Source organism: Colobus angolensis, unplaced genomic scaffold, assembly GCF_000951035.1.
Source record: "Colobus angolensis palliatus isolate OR3802 unplaced genomic scaffold, Cang.pa_1.0 Scaffold251, whole genome shotgun sequence".
Classification (NCBI taxonomy): domain Eukaryota; kingdom Metazoa; phylum Chordata; class Mammalia; order Primates; family Cercopithecidae; genus Colobus; species Colobus angolensis.
Genome location: NW_012115722.1, coordinates 4,028,910 through 4,052,718, shown reverse-complemented (window position 1 = coordinate 4,052,718; position 23,809 = coordinate 4,028,910). Strand labels below are relative to the sequence as shown.

The 23,809-nt window shown below is 35.4% G+C and overlaps 1 protein-coding gene across 2 annotated transcripts in view; it reads left to right on the top strand.

The window, feature by feature from the left end:
• The window catches only part of CYLD (cylindromatosis (turban tumor syndrome)), a 47,960-nt gene that overhangs the window by 9,183 nt on the left and 14,968 nt on the right, over positions 1–23,809 (top strand). Inside the window, exons 4-9 of one of the 2 annotated variants that reach the window (XM_011946612.1) lie at positions 16,090–16,098; positions 17,110–17,208; positions 18,746–18,862; positions 20,543–20,922; positions 22,131–22,296; positions 23,221–23,362. In XM_011946612.1, coding sequence (XP_011802002.1) covers positions 16,090–16,098; positions 17,110–17,208; positions 18,746–18,862; positions 20,543–20,922; positions 22,131–22,296; positions 23,221–23,362 — 913 coding nt within the window. The remainder of the gene's footprint in view (positions 1–16,089; positions 16,099–17,109; positions 17,209–18,745; positions 18,863–20,542; positions 20,923–22,130; positions 22,297–23,220; positions 23,363–23,809) is intronic. The other variant, XM_011946613.1, reaches the window with a different exon arrangement.

The following is a 23,809-nucleotide window of genomic DNA, read 5'->3' as shown; positions in this document are numbered from 1 at the left end:
CGTGCACCTGTAGTGCCAGCTACTCAGGAGGCTGACGCAGGAGAATCGCTTGAACCTGGGAGGTGGAAGTCGCAGTGTGCTGAGATCGTGCCATTGCACTCCAGCCTGGGTGACAGAGCAAGACTCCATCTCAAAAAAGAAACTTTTTATTGTGGAATGTGTTTGCAAAAGTGTATATAACAACGTATATTAAGCATAATAATGAACACTCATGAAACTGACCATCTAGGTTAAGAAACAGGACATTAGAAATACCTTAAAAACCACCTGCAATACATCGTCTTCATTATAATTGCAGTCTCTCCCTAGGGTGACCACTATTCTGATTTTTGCTCATTAATTTTTTCCTTGCTCTTAATAACTTAATTTTATCTCTATAACCAATATACTGTTTAGTTTAGCCTGCTTTTGAACTTAATGTAGTTAAAATCTTACTGATTTTTAAATTACTTGCATCATTTACTTAAAATGTATTTTGAGATTCTTTTGGGTATTGGTAGTTTGTTCACTCTCACTGCTTCATAGTACATTTGGTTATGTGGCTGTCCCACAGTTTGGTGCCCACTGTAATATTCATGGACACTTGGGTTTTAGGTTGTTTCCTCCTCCTTTTCACCACTTGGTACTGATTAAAATTTTTGTCAGTCTGACAGCTGAGAAATGGTGGTTTAAAAGTTTGTAGTTCCCAGATTACAAGTAGGATCGAACAGCCTTTTGTATGTTTATACAACATTTGTGTCTTCTATTAAACACGTATTTTTTGCCTGTTTTTCTGTTGAGGTGCTCATTTATTGATTATTGAGTTCTCTGTTTTGAGAATTTTAATAAAACATCTTTTAACATTTTGTTATGACATTTTAAACAGAAAAACTGAAAATTGCATATTGTATAAGCATCCTTATGCATATCATCTAGATCCTACAATCAACATCTTACTTGCTTTATATGTATCTGTCCACCTCTCTATTCACATACTAATCCATCATGTTTTCGTGTGCATTTCCCATTAAGTTGCAGACACCAGTTCACTTCCTCCTAAATACTTCAGTGTGCGTCTAATTAACTAGAGATAAGTATTTAGGGTTTTCTTTTTCATTTCAGATAGAAGTCACACATATAATGACCATATGGATTTATTTGGGTTTTAACTAATACATATATACCCTTGAATTAGAAACCTCTATCAAATTATTAAAACAATTTAAATAAGAAATCATTCATATATCTCAAATCAAAATTTAAAAGTACAGTAAAATATCTCATTTCCATTTTTATCCCCTCTGCCTCAGTTGCCTGCTTACTCCATCCTTTGTTTCTCACTAGTCACAGTTTTTATGAATTTCTTATATATCTTTCGTGTTTCTTTATACAATATAAATATTCTTATTTCCCATTCCCTTTTAATTCAAGGAGTGTACTAGATGCGCTCTTCTGCCGTTTGCTTTATTCTCTTAATTTTATATGTTAGAACTCTTTGTGTACATGCAAACAGAGGTTCTTGTTTTTTATAGTGTATAATTTTCCATTGTATGGAAAAAAAATTCCATAATGTATTTAACTAGTTTCCTATCAATGGATATTTGGGTTGTTTCTGATTTTTTGATATTCCACACAATGTTACTGTAACCTGTTCGTATCTGTTTCCCATATGTGCTAGAATATCCGGAGGATATATTCCCAGAAGTGGAGTTGTTTGATGAAAGGGTGTATGCATTGGTATTTTTCTAGATATTGTTAATTGCCTTCAGTCGTGGATATAACAATTTATGTTCCTGCCAGTAGCATACAAGGGTAACTTATAGCTTTCCCATGAGAGTGTGTTATTAACTTTTTTTCCAATCTGATAGATAAAAAATATATTTCAGTGTATATAATACATTTGCAAATAGAAATTTGCATTTCTCTGATGAGTGATGTTGAACATTTTTGCATATGATTAAGGGCAATTTTTCTTTCTGTGAACTGTTTGCATCTGTTGCCTATTTTTAAATTGGGTTAGGTTATTGGTCTTTTTTCTCACTGATTTCTTCATGTGTTAGGGTGGCAAACTCTTTTGTGATGCAAGGTGCAAATGTTGCCCACTCCTCCACCCTCATTTGTCTTTTTTTAAAATTGCTTATTTATCTGGTCACCCTCATTCGTTTTTATTGTGGTAAAATATACATAACAAGATGTACCATTTTAACAATTTTTAAGTGTACAATTCAGTGGCATTACATATGTTTACAATTGTGCAACCATCACCACTATTTCCACTATCTCACTTTTTCACTATCCCAAATAGAAACTCTATACTTATCAAGAGATACCTGCTGGTTCCTCTCTCCCTCCAGCCTCTGGTCATCTCTGTTCTCTGCTCTCTGTCCTTATGACTTTGCCTACTCTGGGTATCTCGTATTAGTGGTATTTGTCCTTTGTATCTGGTGCATTTCGTCTTTTGACTTTGGTGCTTTTTGCCATGTAGGATTTATAAAATTTTTATGCTGTTGTATTCTTTTTGTTTTAATAGATTCTAGATTTTGAGTTACTCTAAGGTTATAAAGGAATTTCCCTGTGTTTTCTTCTAATACTCTGTGGTTTTAGTACATATCTCTAGCTCTATATCTATCTATCTATCTATCTATCTATCTATCTATCTATCTATCTATCTATCTATCTATCTGTCTGTCTGTCTATCTATCTATCTATATTTTTGACCCATTTTTGTTTTATGTGGTATATGATGTGAAATACAAATCCAATTTAGTTTTTATGTTTGCCCACCGGTAGAAGATACTCTGTTGTCTTAGTATTATTTATTAAAAAGTCCATCTTTACTGGTTTGAGAGGCCACTTTCATCATACTAAATTTCTGTGTGTAGTTTGGTATATTTCTGGACTTTCTGTTGTATCTCCCCATGTTTCAATATCATATTGTTCTTAATGATATTTTAAAAATTGTATATATTCGTGGGGTACAGGTGTAATTGTGCTACACTGCTATATTGCGCTGTGGTGAGGTCAGGGCCTTCCAGCACATCCATCACTGGAGCAATGCACGTTGTACCCGCCAAGCAACTTCCCATCATCCACACCCCGCCACTTGCCAAGTCCCCTTTGTTCATCTTCCCGCACTCTGCTTCCACGTGTGATTCTTTATAATGTGTTTTAATATTATTAACACTAGGGTCCTCTCACTATTCTTTTGAATTTTCCTGTTCTATACTGTTTTCAAAATAGTTGTCTTCTTGATAGTTTTACATTTTCACGTTTAAGTGTGTTACTCACTTGGATTTGGTTTTATACAGGATATGAAATATGGGTACAGATACCCAGTTTGACCTTCCATGCTTGCTGTGTATAAGTCAAATTTCCAGATGTATACGTGTGGATCATTCTGAGCCCTGTTATTTCCCTACACTAAAGTCTATCCATAGCTTTAGAAGTCTTGGTAGCTGTGAGAGTACATTTCCATTGTTCGTTTTCTTAATGAGTGTCTTGGCTATTGTTAGCCTTTGGGCTTCATTGTAAGTTTAACTATCAGCTTCTCAAATACTATAAGAGAGTTCTATTAGGATTTTGGAATTGAAATTAATCTGTAGAACAATTGGAGGAGAATTGACATTTCTATGATATTAAAACTTCTAATACATGAACATTGTATATTCTTTCATTTATTTAATTTCCTTTTAGTAAAATTTTATAATTTTCTCCATGGAGAGCTTACATGCATTTTGATGCATTATAAAGCATATTTTCTAATAGTGTCATGCTGATGTAGAAATACAATTGATTCTTTTCTTTAGAAAACAGCTTTACTGAGATCTAGTTTATAATTCACTCAGTGTTCAAATGTGCATTTTAGTGCATTTACAGACATGTGCAATTGTCAAGATAATTTTAGAACATTTTCATCACCTCAGAAAGAAATGCTGTACCCCTTAGTGATCACCCCCCAAAACCCTTCATCCTTGTTAGTCCTAAGCAACTACTAGTCTACTTCTGTCTCTGTATGTCTGCCTTTTCTGGACATTTCATTTAAATGGAATCACATTATATGTGGTCTTTTGTGATTGACTTTTTTCACTTAGCATAATGTTTTCAAGGTTCCTCCATGTTGTAGCTTGTGTCAGAATTTCCTTCCTTCTTAAGGCACAATGATAATCCATTGTATGGATACCTCACAAGTTGTTTATTCACCAGTAGATAGATATTTAGGTTTTTTTTTTTCACCTTTTGGCTAAAATCAATAATGCTGCTACAAACATGCACGTACAAGTTGTTGTGTGGACATATGCTTTTGTTTCTCTTGGGTTTATATCTAGGAGTGGAATTGCTGGGTCATATGATAACTCTATGTTTAATCATTTGTGGAACTGCCAGACTATTTCCCAAAGCAGCCACACCATTTTACATTCCTACTAGCAGTGTATAAGGGGTTTGATTTCTTCATGTCCTTGTCAATACCTGTTATTATCTGACTTTTTGATTCCCATCCTAGTGGGAATGAAGTCAATTTCAATTGACTTTTGTGTACTGATTTTTCTTACAAACAGTCTTACTAAAATATCTTATTCACAATCTGTGGAGTACTTGTAAAATACTCAATCATTATAGTTTGGACATAATAACAGTTTTGCCTCTTCTTCTGAGTTCTAATCTTTTATTTTTAAAAATGGTTTCTTACTGTCCTAGCTAGGACCTCTAAATACAATATTGAATAAAAGTAGTGATGGAAGGCATCTTGGCCTTTTTTTCTGATCTTAAAGAAAATGCTTGCAACGTTTCATTATTAAATGTGATGTTTGCTATAGAGTTTTATTGTTGTATCTGTCATTTATCAGGTTAGGGAAGTTACCTACAGTTCCTAGTTTTCTAACAGTTTTATCATGAATTGATGTTAAATATTATCAAACCCTTTTTCTCTATTGAGATAATCCTATATTCTTTTAATCTGCTAATTTTCTTATATTGAATCAACCTTACATCCTGATGTAAACCCAACCTCCTCATGATTCATACTTTGCTTGGTCCATTTTGCTAGTATTTGCATGCTGTTTTTAAAATCTCTGTTTATAAGAGATATTCGCCTTTACTTTTTCCCTCTTAGCTGTCCTTGTCTGGTTTTGGAATCAAAGTCATGCTTGTCTCATAAAGTACCTGGGAAAGGTTTCTTTTATTTTGTTCTTTGAAAGAGTTTGTGTAAAAATTAGAATTACCTATTCCTTGACTATTTGGCAAGCTTCTTTTTGTGGAAATGTTTAGCTCCTGATGAAATATCCTTTAACATTTCTATTTGTTTTTGATTGTCTTTTGTAAGTTTTGTTTTTTATGAATGTATCCATTTAATTTGTTTTCAAAGCTTTGGGCATCATGTTCTTCATAAAAGCCTCTAATTTTCTGTTCAGCCTCAGCAGCACCTGCACTTGTGTTCCTGTTTTCATCCAAAATGTTAATCATTTGTGCTTTCTCACATTCTTCACCAATCTTACCGTGGTTTCTGACTTTCATTTTTCCAAAGGACCAACTTTTGGCTTTCTTAATTCTTTCTGGATATACTTGTTATTGTTTAAAATATGCTATTATTTTTTACTGTGTAACTAGTGCATTTTTTAGGTCTAAGCCTGTAGTTCTCAGCCTGGGATGCTTTTGTCTCCTGGGGACATTTGGCAGTGTCTGGAGATCTTTGATTGCCACATCTGAGGTGAGAGTACTACTGGCCTCTAATGCGTGGAGGCCAGAGATGCTGCTAAACTTCCTACAGTGCACAGGGCAGCCCTGCACAACACAGAATTATCTGGTTCAGAACCTCAGTAGAACTGAGCTGGAGACACTCTGTCCTAAGCAAATTCTAGGAGTTACGCTTATTTTATAATGTTAACTTGCTGGATAGCTATGGGGGAATCACTTGTGAAATAAATTTTCTTTGATTATTTTTGTATTCTTGCAGGGGTAACCAATTCTGTGCCAATATTGTTTTTCCCAAAGTAACATGGCTAAATGTAATTTCACTTGTCTTATGAAATCAAATACAGGCATACCTAATTTTATAGTGCTTTTATTGTGCTTCACAGATACGTGTTTTTTATTAATTGAAGGTTTGTGGCAATCCTGCTTTGGGCAAGTCTGTCAGTGCCATTTTTCCAATAGCATGTGCACACTTTGTGTCTCTGTGTCACATTTTGGTAATTCCCACAATATTTCAAACTTTTTCATTATTATTATATCTGTTATGGTGATCTGTAATCAATGATCTTCGATATGATAATTGAAATTGTTTTAGGGCACCACAAACCACACCCATATAAGATGGCAAACTCCACTGATAAGTGTTGTGTATGTTCTGACTGCTCCACTGACCAGTAGGGCCTCTGTCTCTCTCACTCCTGGGCCTCCCTATTTCCTGATACACAAAAATATTAAAATTAGGCCAAGTCATAATCCTATGATGGCCTCTAAGTATTTCAGTGAAAGAGAGAGTTGCATATCTCTCACTTTAAATCAAAAGCTAGAAATGATTAAGCTTAGTGAGGAAGGTGTGTTGAAAGCTGAGAGAGACTGAAAACTAGGCCTCTTGTGCCAAAGTTAACTAAGTTGTGAATGCAAAGGAAAATTTCCTGAAGGAAATAAAAAGTGCTACTTTAGTGAACACATGAATGATAAAAAAGCAAAACAGCGTTATTGCTGATATGGAGAAAGGTTTAGTTATCTGGATAGAAGATCAAACCAGCACATTCCCTTAAGCCAACGCCAAAGCCTAATCCAGAGCAAGGCCCTGACTCTCTTCAATTCTGTAAAGGCTGAGAGAGGTAAGAAAGCTGTAGAAGAAAAGTTGGAAGCTTGCACAGGTTGGTTCATAAACTTTAAGGAAAGATGTCATCACCATAACATAAAAGTGCAAGGTGAAGCAGCAAGTGCTGATATAGAAACTGCTGCAAGTTATCAGAAGATCTAGCTAAGTTAATTGATGAAAGTGGCTACATTAAACAAAAGATTTTCAGTGTAGGCAAAACAGCCTTCTGTTGGAAGAAGACACCATCTAAGACTTTCATAGCTGAAAGGAGTAGTCAGTGCCTGGCTTTGAAGCTTCAAAGGATAGGCTGACTCTTTTGTTAGGGGTTAATGCAGTTGGTGACTTTAAGTTGAAGCCGGGATTCTGAAAATCCCAAAGCCCTTAAGAATTATGCTAAATGTACTCTGCCTGTACTCTATAAATGGAACAACAAAGCCTGGATGACAACACGTCTGTTTAGAGCATGCTTAACGAATATTTTAAGTCTACTGTTGAGATCTACTGCTCAGAAAAAGGATTCCTTTCAAAATATTACTGTTCATTGATGGTGCACCTGGTCACTCAAGAGCTTTGATGGAGATGCACAAGGAGATTAATGTTATTTTCATGCCTGCTAGCACAATATCCGTTCTGCAGCATATGGATGAAGCAGTAATTTCTATTTGCAAGTTTTATTTAAGAAATACATTTTGTAAGGCTGCCATAGATCATAATTCCTCTGATAGACTGGGCAAAGTCAATTGAAAACTATCTGAAAAGGATTCACCATTCTAGATGCCATTAGGAACATCCATGATTCATGGGAGGAGGTCAAAATATCAACATTAACAGGAGTTTGGGAGAAGTTGATTCTAACCCTCGTGGATGACTTTGAGGGGTTGAAGACTTCACTGGAAAAAGTAACTGTAGATGTGGTGGAAATAGCAAAAGAACTAGAACTAGAGGTGGAGCCTGAAAATGTACTTGACTGAATTGCTGCAGTCTCATGATAAAACTTGAGTGGATGAGGAAAGGAAAAGTGATTCATTGAGATGACATCAACTCCTGGTGAGGATACTGTGAGCGTTGTTGAGATGACAACAAAGGATTTAGAATATTCCATAAACTTAGTAAAGAAGCAGCAGGACTTGGGAGAGGATTGACTCCAGTTTTGAAAGAACTTCTATTGTGAGTAAAATGCTATCAAACAGTATCACATGCTATAGAGAAATCTTTTATGAAAGAAAGAGCCAACTTCATTGTTGTCTTGTTTTAGGAAATTGCCACAGTCACTCCAACCTTCAGCAACCGTCACCGTGATCAGTCAGCAGCCATCCACACTGAGGCAAGAGCCTCTACCAGCAAAAAGACTATGACTCCTTGAAGGCTCAGATAATCGTTAACATTTTTTAGCAATGAAATATTTTAAAAATTAAGGTATATACATTATTTTTAATAACGTGATGGTATTGCACATGTAGTGGACTACAGTATAGTGTAAACATAACTTTCATATGCACTGGGAAACCAAAACATTTGTGTGACTTTGCTTTATTGTAATATTTGCTTTATTGTGGTGGTCTGGAACAGAACCTGCAATATCTCCGGGATATGCCTGTGTGGGTTTGTGGGTTTCAATTTTTCTTTTTTTAAATTCCAAAGGGTACTTTTGAAAGCTCAAAAAAAAAAAAAAAAAAAAGCATTTTCGATTGACAGTAACCGTTCTCTTTACTTACCTTAATTGCATTTCTTTGAATTTTACCTTTTACAACTGAATGTAATTCATTATATTGAATGAGTTAGGAGACTAGGGAAATCATTAGTTTAGTATTATAATTTAAGATTGAGATACCTGAACTATGAAGTTGACTTATGTATAATTGATTGTTTTTCTCACTTGGCTGTAAAATAAATACTTGAAGTGCTTTCTCCCACACACACACTCTAGAGCTGTATTTCCTTCTGTATATTTTTTCCACATCTCAATTTGGTTTGAAATGTAAATTATCTTGGGATCTACAGTGGCACTAAAAAAGAAAAGCAAAGAAAAAAACCACCCTTTCTGTTTTTCCTGGAATATAACCTGACAAAGAATTCTTCATTACTAGTATTTATCTTAAAAACATTTACAGTTTTGTTTTATTAAAATATTGGTGGAGGATTAAAATAATAAAAATTACTTACATGAATATCTTGGGCGTCACTTGTCAGGCACACTTTGATCTTCTAAATCAGTAGTCATCATTGTCGTTATTGCTGGCTCAGAGCAGTGAAGAGAAAGGAAAAGAATGGTATTTTTTTTTTTTCTTTTAAAGCTTGATTTTCATAAACCCTCAATAGGAGATAATTAAGAATGATACCAGCTTTTATGACATAATACATAAATTACACTTATTTGTCAACAAAATAAAGCTTGCAAATAGACTTTAAAAACTCAAGTTGTTTAAATGAAAATTAATTTAGTTTATTTAAATGAGTCTTCGTCTGCCTTTCATGTCATCATTAGGACTTTTTTCTTGAGGGGAAAAAAACAGTGAAAGTGTCTCCTTTAGTTCCTTAGTTTCTTTTTCTTGCCCAATTGCCTTCATTTGTAAGACAAAATTAATATTTCCAGCCTTTAAAAAAGAAAAAAGATTCTTTTTGGAGCAGTTGAACAGCTGGGAAGCTTGGGAAAGAATTCTTTCTAGTCAATTGCTTGTAATAGTTGGCTTCTGAAGGATACCTTTGATTAAAAGATGCAGGAATCTTAAACCTGTTATAAAATTGTTTTCTCTCTTATATTTCTGTTCTAAATGGTTAAAAACACTGCTAACATATCTAATTTGACATTATATTCAGGTTCTTGAAGTTGTTATGATGAAGCATATCAATTAGCACCACCCCAAAATTATACATTTCTGCTTTTCTAGTTCAACCTGTGTCTTCTGTTCTAATTGTGGGGATTGGGAGTATAATGCTATTTTTTTTGATGATCTCTACAATCAAGATAGTGAACATATCCATCACCCCAAAGTATGTCCCTTGGGATCCCTCCCTCTGCCTCTTCCTGTCCTCCCACCCCCTACATTCAGACAACCACTGGTCTTCTTTACATTAGTATACACTTGTTCACATTTTAAAGGATTTTACAGAAATGGAATAAATCAGGATGCATTCTTTTTTGCCTGGCTTAGTTTCACTTGACATAATTATTTTTTATCCATCCATGTTGTCCTTTTTATTGCTGATATGGTTATACTAGTTTCTATATCCATTCACTTGTTGGTGGACACTTGAGTTGTTTTCAGTTTTTGGCTATTATGAATAATGCTGCTATGAAAATTTGTGTACAAATCTTCATATGGACGTGTATGCCTTCATTTCACTTGGGTACCTACCTAGATGTGGAATGGCCGGTAATATCATAGGTGATTGTTAACTTAAATAAAACCTCCAATCCTTCCAAGCTGTGTTTCCAAAGTGGTTGCATTATTTTACATTCCCAGAAGCAGTATATGAGAGATATGATTCTTCCGTATCTTTGCCAACACTTGGTGTGATCAGTTTTTAGAACTTTATTAACATCTAATTGTGGTTTTACTCTGCGCTTCATTGGTGGCCAGTGATACCAAACAGCTTTCCATGTGCGTATTTGTCATCTATGTATCTTCTTTGGTTTAGTATCTGTGAAAGTCTTTGGCCAATTTTTAATTATTTCTTTATGAGTGGATTTTGAGAGTTATTTATACATTCTGAATACAAGCCCTTTTTCAGCTATATGATTTACAGCTTTTCAGATTATTATAGATTCACATGCAGAGAGAGAGAGATCCTGTGTGCCCTTTAGCCCATTTTTCCCAGTGGTAACATCTTGTAAAATAAGACGTGTGCAGCCAGAATGTTGACCCTGATACGATCAAAAGACAGAACATTCCCATCCCACAAAGATCTCTTATGTTGCCCTTTTATTGCCTCATGAATTCCCTCTTACTCCTGCCCCATCTTTAACCTCTGACAACCACTCATCTGCTCTCCATTTCTATAATTCAGTCATTTCAAGAATGTTATATAAATGGAGTTGTACAGTATGTAACTTTTTGAGACTGGCTCTTTTTTCACTGAGCATAATTCTCTGGAGATTTATCTATATTATTTTATATATCCATGGATTGTTCCTGTTTATTGCTGAGTAATATTCCATATTATGGATGTATCAGTTTGTTTAACTGTTTACCCATTGAAGGATGTCTGGTTTGTTTCCAGTTTTTGGCTATTATGAATAATGCTTTTATGAATATTTGTATGCAATTTCTTGAGGGCACATAAATCTTCATTTCTTGGACATAATTGTCCAAGTTCATACTTGCTGATATTTGCAAATTTAGTTTTGTAAGAAACTGCTAAACTGTTTTCCAGAGTGACTGTACTCTTTTACATTACCACTGGCAGTATATGGGTAATCTGGTTTCTCTGTATCCTTTCCAGCATTTGGTGTTGTCACTATTTTAATTTCATCCATTCAGAGAGATTTGTAGTTGTATCTCATCGTGATTTTGATTTGAGTTTACCTGATGGCTGCTGATGTTGAACATCGTTCCATGTGCTCACTGTCATCTGTATATATTCTTTTTCTTTTTTGGTGGGGATGGAGTCTTGCTCTGTCACCCAGGCTGGAGTGCAGTGGTGTGATCTCGGCTCACTGTAACCTCTGCTTCTTGGGTTCAAGTGATTCTTCTGCCTCAGCCTCCCAAGTAACTGGGATTACAGGTGTGCACCATCATACCCGGCTAATTTTTGTGTTTTTAATAGAGAGAGGGTTTCACCATGTTGGCCAGGCTGGTCTCAAACTCCTGACCTCAAGTGATCCACCCGCCTCGGCTTCCCAAAGTGCGCTGGGATTACAGGCATGAGCCACCACACGCAGCCTTCATATATATTCTTGAGTGAAAGGTGTCCTCAGCTCTTTTGCCCAGGTTTTCATTGGATCCTGTGCTTTTTTACGGTTGAGTTTTGAGAAGTCTTTATGTATCCTTGATATGAATTCTTTGTTTGATACATTTTTTCTCCCAATGTGTAGTTGTCTTTTCATCCTCTTAGTAGGGTCTTTCACAGAGTACAAGATTTTTATTTTTAAGAAGTCAAGTTTATAAAGTTTTCCTTGTATGGATCAAGCTTTTGTGTCAAGTTCAACAACTTTTGTTTAGCTCTACATATGGAAGATTTTCTCCTAAGCTTTTGAAAATTGAAATGTAGTATGTTGTGCAACCCTTACTGCGCACTATCCAGTTCTAGAACATTTTCATGGGTACCCATTACCCATTAAGCAGTTACTTCCCATTGTCTCTTACCCTGAGACCCTGACAACCACTGATCTGCTTTCTGTTTCTACAGACTTGCCTATTCTGGACATTTCACATAAATAGAATAAAAAATGTGTGGCTTTTGTGTCTGGCTTCTTCAGTGAAGCATAATCTTTTCAGGGCTCATCCATGTGATAGCAAAATCAGTACTCTAACCTTCTTTATGGTTGAATAATATTCCAATAAATGGATCTGCCATATTTTGTTTATCCATTTTTCAGTCAATGGACATCAGTTTCTAGTTTTTGACTATATTAAAAATGCTGTGTGAACATTCATATACAAGTTATTCTGTGGACACCTGTTTTCAGTTCTATTGGGTACTGCCTAGGAGTGGAATTGCTGGGTCATATGGTGACCTTGTGTTTAGTCATTTGTGGAACTGCCAGATGATTTTCCGAAGGAGCTGCACCATTTACTTTTCCAGCCACAATGTATGAGGGTTCTAATTTCTTTGCATCCTTGTTCTCTGTTTTCCAAAAAATTTCATAGATTTACTTTTTACATTTAAGTCTGTAATCTATTTTGAGTTAGTTTTGTATAAGGTGTGAGATGTAAGTAGAATTTCATTTTTTAAAAAATCTGAGGATATCGAATTGCTCCATCACTATTTGTTGAAAAGATTCTTTCTTCCATTGAATTATTTATCTGCTTTTGTCAAAATTCAGTTGGGTATATTTATGTGGGTCTATTTCATGGTTCTCCATTCTGTTCCATTGATCTATGTGTCTGTCCTACTGCCCATACCACAGTCTCGATCACTGTGGCTAACTAGTAAGTCTTGCAATCTATTAAACTAATTCCTCCTACTTTATTCTTCTTTTCCAAAATTATTTTAGTTATTCTAGATCTTTTGCCTTTCCATATGCATTTTAGAGTAATCTTGTGTACATCTATACAAAATCTTCTTGAGATTTTGATAGGAATTGCATTAAACCTGTATATAACTTTGGGGAGAATTGATATCCTTTGGCTAGAGAGAGCAGAACTTTTGTTGGGGCCTTTTTTAGTCTGTGCCTGTTGGTGTTTCCACGGTGCTGAGATTTTTAGCTCTAAGTATGAGATAAGAATGTAGTCAAGAAGAAAACCCAGAGGGAAATCTCCATGATGTTATTTCTTAAGTCTTGAGGTTCCTAGCTGGTCTACCTTCCCATCTCTACCTTTCAAAGTCTTCTTATATTTGTTTTATGTATTATGTCTAGAGATTTTAGTTGTACTTAGCAAGAGAAATAGGATGTACATCTACTTTATCTTTCCAGAAGTGGAAGTTGCACCTTCCTTTTTAACTTAACAATAGATATTAGAGATTATTTAATATTAGTATATAAATTGTATACTTAGTCTTTTGTTTGAATCATTGCATTATATTTCATTTTATACATGTATCATAGTTTTTGAACCAGTCTCCTACTGATGAGCATTTAGGTTGTTTTCAATCTTTTGCTGTTATAAGCAGTGCTTCAGTGAATAACTTAGTATCTATGTATCAGTTAGCATGTGTGCCAGTGTAAAATGATAACTTCCTAGGAGTAGAATTGCTAGGTCAAAGGCTATGTGCATTTTACATTTTGATAGACAGTAATACATGGCTTTTGTAGAGATGGCTTGTCAATCAGAGTCACCATGAATATTGCCTGTATAGGGAGAACTCCTGATCCTATGAGACAGTTAGAGCTGGAGCCCTGAAGAGGGATAATTTGAAGCACCAGATCTATAGCATGCAACTTTTGGTGTTATCTGTATGGCACCTTCCAGCATTTCTTGAACAATTTTTCATATACTATTATGGAAAATATTTATTCTGATCAGGAACCCAACCTTTTAGAGATTTCTGAATAGTTGCTATTAGGGTATTTCTAGTGTCGGGTTTAATAATACCTCATTCTACTCAAGTAAACTATATTTTCTTCACAAGATTTCTGTGGATATTAAATTCTCATTTGAGTCTGAATTATGCTCTTGTGGCTGCTGATGTTAAGCAGCACGTTAATTAAACAATTTCTCTTAATTTACTGGGTCATTCAAATTCATAGACATTTCATTTGATTTGAACAGTAACTTGTTCACTAGTTTATTGTTATGATTTCCAGCTCAAGATTCTCCAAAGGATTTTTCTTTTTCTGGTTAACTCAACAAGTGATGGATAAGCTGTGAATTTTATCATTTAAATGCAGTCTTGCTGTGTATATATGATGGATACTTTAGGTTTGGTTTCTTTTGCTGAACACAATGTCCATGTTGCCCTGTTTATCAGTCGTTTATTCCTTTTTTATTGCTGTGTAGTATTCCATTGTATGAATAGACCATAATTTGTTTCTCTATTCTTCTGTGGAATAGCTTGTTTCCAGTTTTTGATTATAATGAATAGGGCTGCTCTGTACATTTTTACACATGCTGTTTGGTGGACTTATCTTCTATATCTTTTAATATCTTTAATCAGGATTGTTTTAATCACACAAAATTGTCAGCTGAATTTATTTCTTACCTTGTTTTTCATCCCATATTTATCTTTTCCTGAGTTGGTAAACACTTATGATTCATTTAAGTTTGAAAGCTTTGCTTTGACCCAAGTAGTTTTGGGCCATGAACACAGTTGTGACAAAGGAACAAGAAATATTTGGTGTGTAATTGCTGGAGGGCAATTAGAGGTGGTTTGTGCCCCTTTGTCTGTATAGAATTCTGATGGAATGTCCACTTCTTCGGAGCTGATATTTGACCACTCTCAGACAGCCTTTGGCAGAAGGTAGCCACGGTTTCCAACTCCAGTGCCCTCCTGCTCACATTCCTAATCTTTGGAGCTCCTCCCTAGTGTCACCTGCAGAACTGTCACCACTGGCCATCCAGTTGGTCCTCCGGTCCTGCCAGGCTGCCTTCAAAGCCTAACAAAGGGAAGAGCACTTGCTGCATTTGTTATAATGGTTACTAACTACACAATGGATCTATATCGTGGTATACATGTGAACATACTTAAAAAATGTTATATGCAGTTAATTACAGTTAATAGTGGGAGTTGTTTTTCTTTAGTAAATTTACATGCTATAATTTGGGAACTCTTCTCAGTGACTAAGATTTTCCTTCTGAAATAGCTGTCATGGGTACTATTTGAAGATGTCTGAATGACAGCATCATAAAAGAACAGTAGTCTCCTCTTTAATCAAGGGATACTTCCAAGACCCCCAGTGGATACCTGAGACTATGGATAGTACTGAACCCTACATATACTGTGTTTTTCCTCTACATTCATGCCTCTGATAAAGTTTAATTTGTATAGTAGGCACAATAAGATATTAAAAACAGTAATTAATCGAAAAAGAGACAATAATAATAATATGGCAACATCATTACTCTTATACTTCAGAACTATTATTAAGTAAAATAAGGGTGACTTGAACGTAAGCACTGTGATACTGCAGTAGTTGATCTGATGACTGAGGTGGCTACCAAGTGACTACGAAGGCAGGGAGTAGACACAGCGTGGAGATGCTGGACAGGGGGATGGGTCGTGTCCAGGGGTTACAGATTAGGATGGTGCAAGATTTTGTTATAATACTCAGAACGGTATGCAACTTAAAACTTACGAATTGTCTGTTTCTGCAATTTTTCGTTTAATATTTTTGGACAGTGGTTGACTGTGGGTAACTGATACCATCGAAGGTAAAAGTGTGGATAAGTGGGGACCACAGTATTAGTACGTAGCTTTTCTCTTCTTATATCATTTGATGGAAATCATGGTTAACTGGTATAATTTTTGAATTAAAATATTTTCATATTCTATTGGATCGTATTATGAGATGTTTAAGATATAGTTTAGTAATACATCCCCCTTCTCCTTCAACCATGGAAAAAGTTACCAAGTATTTACATATAATTCATTTAGTATGATTTCCTCTTTTTTTTAAGAAAAGTATTTTCCTTGTGTTTAAAATGTAAAAATTTTCCTATTTCTTTCTTTCTGTCCTCAAATCCACTGTGGGTGATACGGTTTTTGCTGACACACAGCTTTATCAGGTATGACTCCTAAGTGTCGTGTTGGACTCCACGGATGTGTTGTTGAATTTTTCAAAGGAAGAACTTTCCACACTGCCTCTTCTACATTGTCTTGATCAGTATTTAGGTGTATTTTATGATCATTGCTGGGCTTTAAGGTCTAGAGTGGTCTTTGTATTCAAAACAAGTTTACCACACTTATTTCACCTATATTTCAGAAATAATTGTGAGTGTTTTTTCACATATATTATTGCTATGTCTCTGGCTTTCTGTATTTTTAATCTGTGTGTAATTCTCTATGTTTTCCTCTTGTATATGTATAAGTGTTTGTATACACATCTGTGTTATTCTTAACATATATGTTTTTAAAAGCAGATATGTGTTCTTAACCAGAACTTTCCTAACGATGACACATATTCCTAACCAGGCTTTTTTCAAACTGTGTTCATGAAATATATTAATCTAAGATGCTAAGCAAAGTGGCATAAAAATTTTTATCAGTAAGTTTATTTTGTTTCTCCCTGAGCAATCCACAATGCGCATTAGCATATTAAAGGTTCTGGTTCCATGCAGTAAAGAAATTATTTATCTTTGTTTATCTCAGCATCTTCAAGAAATATTTGAGTTTGAAACACTTTATAATACACAGGGGTGTTCTAGGCCTGCTGATTTGGGAAATGCTGTAAAAAACTGAGTAAGATTTTCTTTGTTGTGTTTTAAGAGATCAAATAAAATTGACTACAAGCAATTAAATTTTCAAGAGCTTAAAGCATTTAGCTGAATTGTATTTTGAGAGGGTATTTTCTTATAGAAATTACATTTTGAAATACAGCATTGATTTTTCCTCCATGGTATTATCTTTTTCAATACTTTTGATGGCCTTTAAAAATAATTTGTAAAACTAAAAATTCTGCCTTTTTGTGGAAAGAGGGTTTTTTTTTTTTTTAATTTTGTTACTGTCATTGCTTTCTTGATTGTGTCTTTTCTGTAAGAATTTGCCTTTATCTTTAAAAAGCATGTTCACTGTTTCAGAGAGCGTGACACAGGAAAGGAGGCCTCCCAAACTTGCCTTTATGTCAAGAGGTGTTGGGGACAAAGGTTCATCCAGTCATAATAAACCAAAGGCTACAGGTATGGATCAATAGCATGTAACCTTTAGTAATTTATATAATGCCTAATTTGCCATAGCATTAAAAAAGGTTATAAGCTGTTACTTCTGAACATGTATGTAGACTTTTTTTCTTTCAAACATTGTTAGTGGTGAAACTAAAGCTTGTATATAAATATTGTTTAAGCCAACTGTTCCCAGCCTTTTTTACCTCAGGAAGAGTTCCCTATAAGGACTTGTGTGTTTTGCTGGTCTATAATCAACTGGTTTTTGGAACTCCTTACTTGGAATATTTGTATGTATAGTTTAGGATTGCAACTGTGTACAATAATCCTTTATGGATAATGTTATATAGGATAAAGTATACTAGAGATTAATTAAATGAATTTTACTAACTAGATGTGGCACAAATTAAATCTCAAACTGCTAAGCAAGAATTTATTCTCTTTCCCAGAAGCTTCCTCACAATATGTGTGGAGCTTACAGCTCTTTTTTTGTTAGCTTTCACATACTCATAGATTTATAGAATGGTAGTTACACAAGCCAAACAGCTCATTAAAAAGGCTTTAAGAATTTTTGTTAACTCAGATACGGGTTGGAAGAAGAATATTTTTTCCTCAATTATTACAATTTTGGCTCGTTTAAAAGGAAATTGTACTTTAAGAATTATTTTGTGTGACATTGGGGCCTGGGAGACTTAGGATTAATTACAGGATATATAGGTAACAGTCTTTTTTATGTTAACCTATAGATCTATACAGGATAGCTCAAACTTGCTACTCTCATTTAAATAGAAACAGACTAAAGATTTTCTTAAGATATGTCATGTTAATTGTATTGTGGTAGATCTTAAAGTTATAAAATGTACAGCTACCTACTTTAATTTGAAAAGGAAAATCAGTTTTTTTGTGGGTTCTGGAGAGCCCACTGCCCCCACTGTGTGTGGCATGTCCTTGAATTAATACTGAGGCAACGTAATGTCTTGAAATGGCCGTGGCACAGCTACACTTGCCCTCTCACATACAATAAATCCAATCTATAAGAAATAATAGTGCTTGATTTTTTCAAAGATACAAGGAATTTGATGACCAAAAATTCCAAAATGTTTAAAACGTAACTATTTTTAAACGTAATTTGTGTATCGATTTATATATAGCATTTGAGGATTACCTTCTTTTAAAATAATAGGTTAAATTTGTGAACCAGTGGGTCTATCAAATGAAGCTGAGGAATGGTGATTTTGACATTTCAAAATAAGCTGTGGCACATGGAACAATTTCTTAAAGCAGTTCATTTTTTAAAAATGAGTGGACCTTTCTTTTCACTTACTCCTGTTTCCCTCCTATATTGACTTTTGGGCTGAAGAATATTTTTAATATTGCCAAAATGGTTACCAAATTTTTAAAAGCTGAAGACAGTTAAAAAACATATTGTGTTTATATACATTTATTGGTTATATAAACAGTTATTAACATCATATGCATATGAATTTCTCTTACTAAAAAAACCTTTGATGCTATATTGACTTTATTTTTAAATGAAACTTTTCTTGTTCTATAGGATCTACCTCAGACCCTGGAAATAGAAACAGATCTGAATTATTTTATACCTTAAATGGGTCTTCTGTTGACTCACAACCACAATCCAAATCAAAAAATACATGGTACATTGATGAAGGTAATCTGTAATTTTAGTGCTCTTTATAGTGATCCTTTCTTTTTAACTCATCAAAGAAAAATGGCTTTTTATAGCAATATTTGTAGTTTTTGGAAACAGAATAAGTAGACCACTCTTTGTAATATTGCTGAGCTAAAATATAGTACACAGTTTGAACTGTACTGCTGTTAAGATTATTAAAATGTTTAAGAAATGGATTAGTAATTTGCTCTTTTCCTTTAACCGATCTATTTAGGGTGGAAGATTTCTGTCTGGTTCCTTCCTGACCTCTTTAAAGGACTCCCTTTTAAAAAAGTTTATCTTCCCTTGGTCCTGGGACATCGTTTTCATCTATTCTCTTCTTTGTTCATTTGTTCAACAAATACTTACTGAGTGCTTATGATTGCCAGGCATTCTTTTAGGCATCAAGATGAAAATGGTGAGAAAAAGTAGACATGGTTCGCGTCCTTTGTGAGTTTGCAGTTAAGTTGTTGAGACAGAAATTAATCAAACAACCACAGACACAGAAGTAGAGTTGCCTTGGTGCTGTGTGCAGTGAAGGTGCGTGATGCTGTGAGAATACACCAAAGATGATTTTTCTCAGTGTCTTGGAGGTGTTTCTTTGGGGCAGTGACACATGCTTAGGTTTACCAGAGGAGTGACAGATGACAAAGTGAAAGGGGCCAGAACCTCCTCGGGAGAAGAAATAGCATATGGAAAGTCCTCGTGGAAGAATGGAAGCTAGTGTTTGCCAGGCACTGGAACAGAGAAAGAGGCATGACACTCATGAGATGAGAATGGAAAGGCAAACAGGCCTTACTCTGTGGTCTCCCAGCCTTTAGAGTTTTGCCTGCCACATTTGTCTTTAAGCCACCTGGAGCTGATTTTCATGTAGAGTATGAGTAAGATTCCAGTTTAATTTTTTTTAAACATATGGATAACCAATTATCTCAACAGCGTTTAGTAAGAAGTTCATTCTTTCCTCAATGATCTGCAGTACCTGCCTGTCAACTGTATTAGTCATTTTAAGGAAATAGCTTTTGGCCGTGGCTCTCTTTATCATGTGTTTGGTTTCTCTTAAATTACGTTGTGTGTTTGCGTTTGTTCTGGCTTTGAACTTCTTATTGTATGTTTGTTTTCTCTCTCCTATTGTTTCTGTTCTTTAGTTTATTCTTCTCTACCTTTTTGGGGGTTATTCTGTTCTTTTAACTTCCCAAGTTGTATGCTGAGTTCATATTTAGCTTTTGTTTTTTTCTGAAATAAGCAATTCAGTCTATAAAATTCCCTTATAAGTATTAATTTTGCCATGTTCCACAAGGATTCTTTCTTTGTTTCTTTTTCTCTTTTTTCTTTATTGTTAAAACTTATTATTTCTTTTTTGATTCATTAGTTATTTAGAAGCGTTTCTTAAGGTTTTTGGTATCTTTTTGTACTGCTTTCTCAGTTAATTGTATTTTGGACAAAGACTATCACTTATATGATACCCACTGATGAAGATTTTTTGGTTTGAACAATTGGGTGCCATTGACTGAGGTGCATAAATATGGAGATGGAGGGAGAAGCGAGAACACTGTTGGAGATAATAACTTTGTGCCTATGAGAGTACTATCGGTTGGACTATATCTGTATATTAAGTTTTAGAAATGTAAGACAGAGTCAATATCCTTGAATACATTTCTCTAATTAGGAATAATTTTTTAGTTGCAGAAGACCCTGCAAAATCTCTTACAGAGATATCTACAGACTTTGACCGTTCTTCACCACCACTCCAGCCTCCTCCTGTGAACTCACTGTCCACCGAGAACAGATTCCACTCTTTACCGTTCAGTCTCACAAAGATGCCCAATACCAATGGAAGTATTGGCCACAGTCCACTTTCTCTGTCAGCCCAGTCTGTGATGGAAGAGCTAAACACTGCACCCGTCCAGGAAAGTCCACCCTTGGCTATGCCTCCTGGGAACTCACATGGTCTAGAAGTGGGCTCATTGGCTGAAGTTAAGGAGAACCCTCCTTTCTACGGGGTAATCCGTTGGATCGGTCAGCCCCCAGGACTGAATGAAGTACTTGCTGGACTGGAACTGGTAATTTAACTTGACCCCAAAATTTCAATTTTTTTCTCTATGAGATTTTATGCAGATTTCACCCCATTATATGCTTTTGACAAACTGTTATATTTGCCAGAAAAGCTATCACTGTAGAAGAATTTTCTCACCATGTTGCCTGACTTCCCTTTGCCACCCCTGAGGCTTGCGACCCACTTGTCCTAATGTTAGTTGATTTACGTTCAAGGAATGAAAGTTGATTTTTAGGCCAATCGATTTAGGCTCCTTATATTAAACAAAATCTAGTAAATCAAACAAATTTGCCATCATCTTTTGTCTTTCTTCTTCAGCCGCTTCCCCTGGTCAGTTCTAAGAATTATATCACTGGCTTTAAAATTAATCACCATTTTTAGAGATCTTTTGAGACCTTTGCTAGAGGGAAAGGTTTTCCCGTTAGAGATCAGGAGAACATATCGTTTGATATTTTGTAATCAGGAAAGGAGAAGTTGAGTATGTTTAGCATTTATTTAGAGATGGGGTCTCACTCTGTCACCCAGACTGGAGTGCAGTAGCACGGTCAGGGCTCACTGCAGCCTTGACCTCCTGGGCTTAAGCTGTTCTCCTTCCTCAGTCACCTGAGTAGCTGGAATTACAGACATGCACCACCATGCTTGGCTAGTTTTTTGTATTTTTAGTAGAGACAGGGTTTCGCCATGTTGCCCAGGCTGGTCTCAAACTCCTGGACTCAAGTGATCCGCCCGCCTCGGCCTCCTAAAGTGCTAGGATTATGGGCATGAGCCACCACACCTGGCCAATTTAATTATATTTCTTTCTTTTTTTTTTTTTTTTTCTTGTTTGTTTCCATGCTAGTGAATACTATCTTGTGGAGCATGGCAGTAAGGCAAGAATGAGGATTAGAATAAATAGCCTTTCCTTCCCTGCCTGTTTTAGTGCTTGTAGAAATGGTGCAGGAAAGCCTGTTTAACCAGGGGAGGTTGAAGCATGTATTCTGAAAGGAAATACAAGAAGGGCTTCATGGTGGATTAAGGAATTCACTTCTTAAATCAGTAGCTGTGTGCTAAAGCACTGCATACTCAACTTCTTTTTCTTGACGAGGTTCTCAGTACAGGTGCGAAGAGGGAGAGGTGGGAAAGGGTATACTAGAAACAGGTCTTAGAAACCTTAGTTCTTTGTATACTGTCTCTGTAAGGCACGGTATAATGCATATTGAAGCATTTCTTTTTCAGGAAGATGAGTGTGCAGGCTGTACGGATGGAACCTTCAGAGGCACTCGGTATTTCACCTGTGCCCTGAAGAAGGCACTGTTTGTGAAACTGAAGAGCTGCAGGCCTGACTCTAGGTTTGCATCATTGCAGCCGGTTTCCAATCAGATCGAGCGCTGTAACTCTTTAGGTATTTGGATGCTTTTCGTTTACTTAACAACCTGGAATGACTCTAATTCTAATCTCATATCATGTTATATTAGGTGATGGTGACAGTGTTTTAATATATTTCTTGCCAACTCTCATTAAGCTTTAAATCAGTAAAAATGTTGCGTGGTGTATAAGAAAGTTGTTTTAAGATGGGACTTCTTTAAAGAGTATTAGGGTGTGTGTTTGGGACTTATAAAGTGAATAATAGTGTGATTTGTTTTTCTCTTCCTGTTGATGACAGACATTTAGTTTTCAGCAATGCTAGTGGTAGAAATTGAAATGTGACCTGTTTTTTTTTTTAATTGACTTCCCTCACAGTGTCTTGTTTAAGTACAGCAGTGAGTGTATCTTACAAAGAAATCAGCATTTTAGTGAAGGAAGTAGATTTCAACTGATTGCTGGAGGACAGCTCGCCTCATCACGTGTAATTGGTGGCAGTTTCCTGGTGCTGTTCCTTTCCACTTTTACATAATAGTGGAAAAGCATCTTGGGGCTTCAGCAGGTGCAAACAGGAAAGCCATCTTTATGAAAAACACTTCTTATTATGTTGAAATAGTACTTTGGAATTTTCATTTTCTTTTCAAACTTGAAAATGAAGCATCTTCAGATAAATAGTAAAATATTTGGGAAACATATTTTACTTGACAGATGCTTTTTACACATAATACCCTAAAGTGTGTTTTTAAATCTTGGAGGAAATGAAGTTGAAAATGAACAATAGCAGTGTTTATAAGCCAAGTCGAATAGCAGTTAACCAAAGCCTACTTTCCACTCAAAGTTAAAAACAAATTTTGCATCAAAATACAAAAACATTTTAAAATGAAAAAAACATTTGTGGGAATACATATTGTAATAGTTTAAAAGAATTCTTTTCATTTACTTTTTAAAAAAAAAATCTTTTCAGCATTTGGAGGCTACTTAAGTGAAGTAGTAGAAGAAAATACTCCACCAAAAATGGAAAAAGAAGGCTTGGAGATAATGATTGGGAAGAAGAAAGGCATCCAGGGTCATTACAATTCTTGTTACTTAGACTCAACCTTATTCTGGTAAGTGTAAAATAATTACAATAGGTATAGATAGTGCCATGAGGGCAGGGATGCATATGGGGGTGTGTGTGTGCGCGTGTGTGAGTGTGTGTGCAAGAAACTGCCACCTGCCTCTGAGCAGAGAAACTTGATGACCATGTGTCAGGATCGAAAGGCAAATTTGCTTTTCATGACATACTCCTTGGAAGCTTTTGAATGTCCTCTCATGTTTCTGATGGAAGAGATATACAGAAGGTATCTGGGAAATAGTTGTGCAAGTGTCAAACAACATAACTTGCAGTAAAGTCATTGGCTGTTGTGTGCTGTATTTCTTTTAGTAGGTAAAGGCAGTCATAAAACTACTTTCTTTTAAAAAACGATTTTCAGTAGCAGCACTGCTGCCCTCATATATGCAGCTTTTTCCAAAGTGGAACAACTTAACATTGCAAGGTTTTTTTTTTTTTTTTT